This window comes from Protopterus annectens, chromosome 2.part0 (assembly GCF_019279795.1).
Source record: "Protopterus annectens isolate FY-2018-M chromosome 2.part0, PAN1.0, whole genome shotgun sequence".
NCBI classification, from domain to species: Eukaryota; Metazoa; Chordata; order Ceratodontiformes; family Protopteridae; genus Protopterus; species Protopterus annectens.
In genome coordinates this window covers 322,608,798-322,613,797 of record NC_056728.1, presented here as the reverse complement: position 1 = coordinate 322,613,797, position 5,000 = coordinate 322,608,798, and the positions used below count along the sequence as shown (strand labels likewise).

At 34.1% G+C, this 5,000-nt stretch overlaps 1 protein-coding gene across 1 annotated transcript in view; it reads left to right on the top strand.

Annotated features, from left to right (window-relative positions):
• The window catches only part of FBN2 (fibrillin 2), a 2,449,070-nt gene that overhangs the window by 1,186,285 nt on the left and 1,257,785 nt on the right, over positions 1-5,000 (top strand). Inside the window, exon 13 of the mRNA XM_044060803.1 lies at positions 2,934-3,059. Within this exon, the coding sequence (XP_043916738.1) occupies positions 2,934-3,059 (126 nt within the window). The remainder of the gene's footprint in view (positions 1-2,933; positions 3,060-5,000) is intronic.

Here is a 5,000-nt window from a genome sequence, read left to right as displayed (position 1 = left end):
GGTGAAATTGAATCACAGGATGGTACTGGTTTGAATGACAGGGTGGTACTGGTGTGCATAAAAGATGGCTATAAAATACTGTGGCATATTCGTTTTATCTCTGTATGACTATTCTTCTCACTATCAAGTATCAGAACACAAAGGTTCTGAAAGCATCAGATGTATGTTGCTTCCCCTTGATCATCTGTGTCTCTTCTGTAAAGCATTTTATTGTAATTAAAGTACATGAAATGCAAAGCAAGGATATGTCAGTTCCTACATTCATGTGTAAATACAACATCACATATTTACAATCATGAAACATTAGGTACAATATTCCTTTTGACATTTGCCTATTATTAATCATTGTTAGGTATCAGAGTAATAATGGGAATGCAAAAAGCATTATAAAATGAACTTAGGAAAACAACATATGGCATTTAGTTCTTGATAAAAATGGATGAGAAACTAAATTTTCCAGACTGGAGCTGGAACATTTTTACCTTGCACTTGTAATTTTGGGAAAGTAACATGCAATCATTTGAAATGATTAGAAAATAGCAATATATACCATTCTGTGCTTAATAGAAAAGAAGAGAATGTAGATTGTCTGACTTCATATTTTTGCTGCAACTCAGGCTACTGACTCTGTCAGTTTAGCTGAGATTAAATGAAAAAAAAGATGGAAAATTGATTTTTACCAGACTAATGCAAGAACCTTATTGCTTTGCCCTTCATGATCATGGAACAACAACATACAACTTTATAACATAATTGTGGGTGAACAACATGCAGAATTTTGTTCTTTGTAAAAAAAAAAAAGAGAGAGAAAAAAAAATGATGTTATCAAGATGAACTAAAACACTTAGCTGCTCACTTTATGACCATTGAAAAGGAACACGCACTTTTTGAAAATGTGTGGAAAAGCATCATATGGCATTTTGCACTTCATAAGGGGAATACACATCATTTATGAGGATTCTTGATGCAAGACACTCCTCTTCTTGCCCATTGCTATTCATAAGTGTATGCTCTATTTTATTACTATTTGCAATCTAATTAATATTAATTAATAAAGCAATGCACTTATTAGCAGCACATTATGTTGCTCTTTTATTCATTTCTCTAATGGCCTGCTACAACCTTCCAATGAGCAAAGCAATGCGGTATAATTGTGCATGCACGCACGCCAACACAGAATGGTACTCGCAGCTTCCTCTACTAATGAGATGAATTTCGTAAATGAGTATCAATAAGGGAAGAAAGAAATAGAGTGTTATATTTATTTCCATTGGGCGTGATAAACTGATTGTGTGTGACTGTAAACCACAAATTGTAACAGCAAATAAAAAAAAAACATATATACTGCGGTGGTGGTGCTGCAGTAGAGTTGCCGCCTCACAATAAGACGTCCTGTTCGATTCTCAGCTAAAGCGTCTTCTGTGTGGAGACATGCGTGAATGGGCGTACCTTCCTTGAAGGTTGTGCATCAGGGCTGGCAACTCGGCACGTAAAAATCTACTGCCAATCATTAGCGGACCGGAGTTCTGCTGTGGCGACCCCTAACCGGGAAAAGCCGAAAGACACAACAATTTCTTTTGGAATAAAATAATTTGCTACTATTGTATACAGTGAAATGTGCTGTTATATGTATTCATTTCTTAAATGGCTGAATTAGATCAAGACCCATTTTCACTTGCTTCTCATACCAGATGCAATGTGTAGGAGGTTAAGCAAAGCACAAATGACTGAACATAGCACTGATTTGTAAAAGGTCTAGTATTTGTACAAGACACTTCCTGCAATAAACTGACTGCATAAGAATCATTGTCTGAATGTATTTTTGAGGAAATATATATCAGAGAATATAGTAAAATATAGATAATATTTTTTGTAGCAGATATTAGAGTTTGTAAGTCAGTGGCAAGAGATATATCCTTAATGGATTTGTATATCCATCCTGATGTACTGAATGCTGTACAAGTCATCATGCAAGGTCCTATATTCTTTTGTGCATTTTAGTATCCAAGGGATATATATTATATAATACAGTTAAGGATAGAGATTTTTTTTTTATTTTATTTATTTTTTAATTAACATGCTACATTTTATCAGCACATCACCTTTATCAAATGAAGTAAAATATAAATGTACTGCTTGGAAGCTATGTGCTGAGATTTAGTAAAATGAGCTACCACCATTAAAATATATAGTTGGCAGTTCAGTAACAGCTTAGCTCTGTCAATGTGAAGCATAAAAAAACTTGTGAATAATATTCATTGTAGCAGTCTTAATATAAATTTGGTTTGTTGCGAATGTAGCATTTGTAAAACAAAAGATATACTCAGAAAAGGCACAGAAACCTCAAGAAACAATGTTTGAGTTTTCTGCAAAAATCCTAGCCTTTAAGCCAGGCACTTGGCTGGTATACCTCAAGTCTTACTCCAGGCATTTAGTAAAATACAAACAGCTGCATACTTCCTGATTTAAAGGTAGTCTGTAGTCAGACATGTGCATGGCTTTCCAAGGGAATGTTTAGTTATAACATTTACATAAAATGAAATATTGTATTTGCTTTATGTTTGTATTTGGAGCTATATAATATTTTGTTTAGTTATCCCCATCATAGGCAACCCCATACAAGCACGGAAAATAGATATTTGAATGAGAAGAGATAACAGAATTGCATGAGGATTACAATTTGAGTAAAAAAAACACTGACTGTATAGCCCAGCCATGCAGGAAAAGCAGTTTATGTTGTGCTGTAGCTCAGACTTTAAATAAGTCATGCTTGCTAAGGCAGTACTAGAAAATAGTAGTTTAAAATGAATTCCAGGTATTACATAATATATCCAAAACAACCTTGTAATGTCAATGAGATTTGAAAAAAATGATATTGGAAAAATTAGATGTATTTCACTTAGTGGTCTAATTTTTATGACATTTTTTAATAGATATTGATGAGTGCATTCAAAATGGTGCCCTTTGCCAAAATGGCCGATGTGCAAACACTGACGGAAGTTTTCAGTGCATCTGTAATGCTGGATTTGAGCTGGCTTCAGATGGGAAGAACTGTGTAGGTAAGTAAAGACCATGCACTATAATGACTTTCTGTATTTTATACTAATGCAGTTTATTTCCCCAGATCTTTTGGAAGGGTTTATATTATCAACCAATAATTTTTCAAGTATTTTTACAGTTTATTGCTTATCATTTCAGTGGTTAATCAGCATAAAGTACTGTCAAAGATACCCACCCACCACAAATTTGCATAGAACTAAACAATGTGTTAAAACAAGTTCTTCCTTTTCTTTCTTTTTATCTTTTGTTCTTTCTTTATCTTCTTCTTCCTTCTTTCTTTAGAATTTGTTTCCTATTCAGGTATACCTGGGAACATTTTCCAAGAATAAAACAGCTTGATCTTTAAATAATTGTATAATTTCAGGAAAAAAATCCATTTAGAAACATAATTACTTCCATATATGGGAAGTTAGTATATCAGAAGACAAAATATAAACTGTAAATACTCTATAACAAAAACAAAAATCCACAGAATGCATTACTTATAGCTAGGCAGTAGAGTTAAAACTAAGCAGCGTTTGTTATCCTTAGAAAGTGTTTTCAGTCCATGAGGACTTCCTATGTTGAAAATGCATTATCCAGTTGGGTCTGCATAGGCCATTGAGGAGAAGCGCTAATAGCAGCCATACCTTAGCACACACCTTGCTGTTAAAGCTTCTATATTATGTCACCAAAATGCAATTCCAGTGAATACCTATCCATCGACACCAAATAAGTGAAATAATTCGCTCAATATAAAAAGGGCAAAGACAACAGAACTTTGCCCTTTTCTCCACTGTAGTGCAATCTCAGAGTTGGTATATATAGTTGGGGGGTTTGATTTCACATAGATGTTTGTATGTTGTGCTGTGGGCAAGTATTTCCTTGCCCTTATTAACTTCAGTGAATTATTTTGGTAATTTGGTGTCGATGGATAAGTGTTCTCCATAATTACATTTTGCCAATGTAATATAGACCCACTATTAAACTGTTTAAGTTATTCAGATTGTGGTATGATATGGCAGGATGAAAAAATAGTCTGTCCACTTTTGCCACTCTAACAGACTTCAGGATACTCTTCCCTACCTATCTGCCATACAAACCATGACCACTGCTATGTGGGTATGGGAAACATACATTTTATGCCATCAGGGGAAAATTCTATGTGTTTCAAATGTTCAAATGTACTAAAATAACAATAAACAAAAAGGATGCAGCTCTCAGCTAAAAACTGGATACTGTATTTACCCTCAGTTTAATGCTGTCATCTGTTTAGAGATATCATCAGAACTGAGAAGCCTTTATACAATCAGAGTAAAATCACATGGCTCAATCCTTCAATCAACTATCTCATGAAACCAAGCCTAATGACTGATCAATTCATTATTTATTTATTTATTTATTTTATTTAACATTTGTTGATTGGGAAAGTCCAACTAGGACAAGGCCTATTTCAGCAGAAGCCCAGGGAGAAACGTTCATTACATAAAATATATCACATGTTGCATTTGTGAACATGTTTCGATTTTAACTACAATTAATATTAATGAAATCATTACAGATATGATCTGTTGTCATCTAACTTAATCGGCCAACAGACCTCCTGTATCTCAAGGTAATTTCTGACATCAGCTTCCAGGGGTCTTTGCCAGACTACCAAGTAGAAAAAAAATGAAAAAATATAGGATAAGATATTGCCAAGATTTTTAGTACTGATGGCATAGAAATATTGTCTAATTTCATGTACAATTTTCTTTTGGTCTTAAACACATAAAATGCATTGTAGGAAATGCAAGAGGCGCAATAAACCACCATTTCACCATGGCATGTAAATTTCGTGTTCATACCAACTCTATAATCAATATCTGATTAAAATGGGTAGTACCCCTGTGCATAAATCTGCACCATTTTCAGCTGTTACAAAGGGATATTCCTGTAAACTGACCTCCCAATCTGGAACT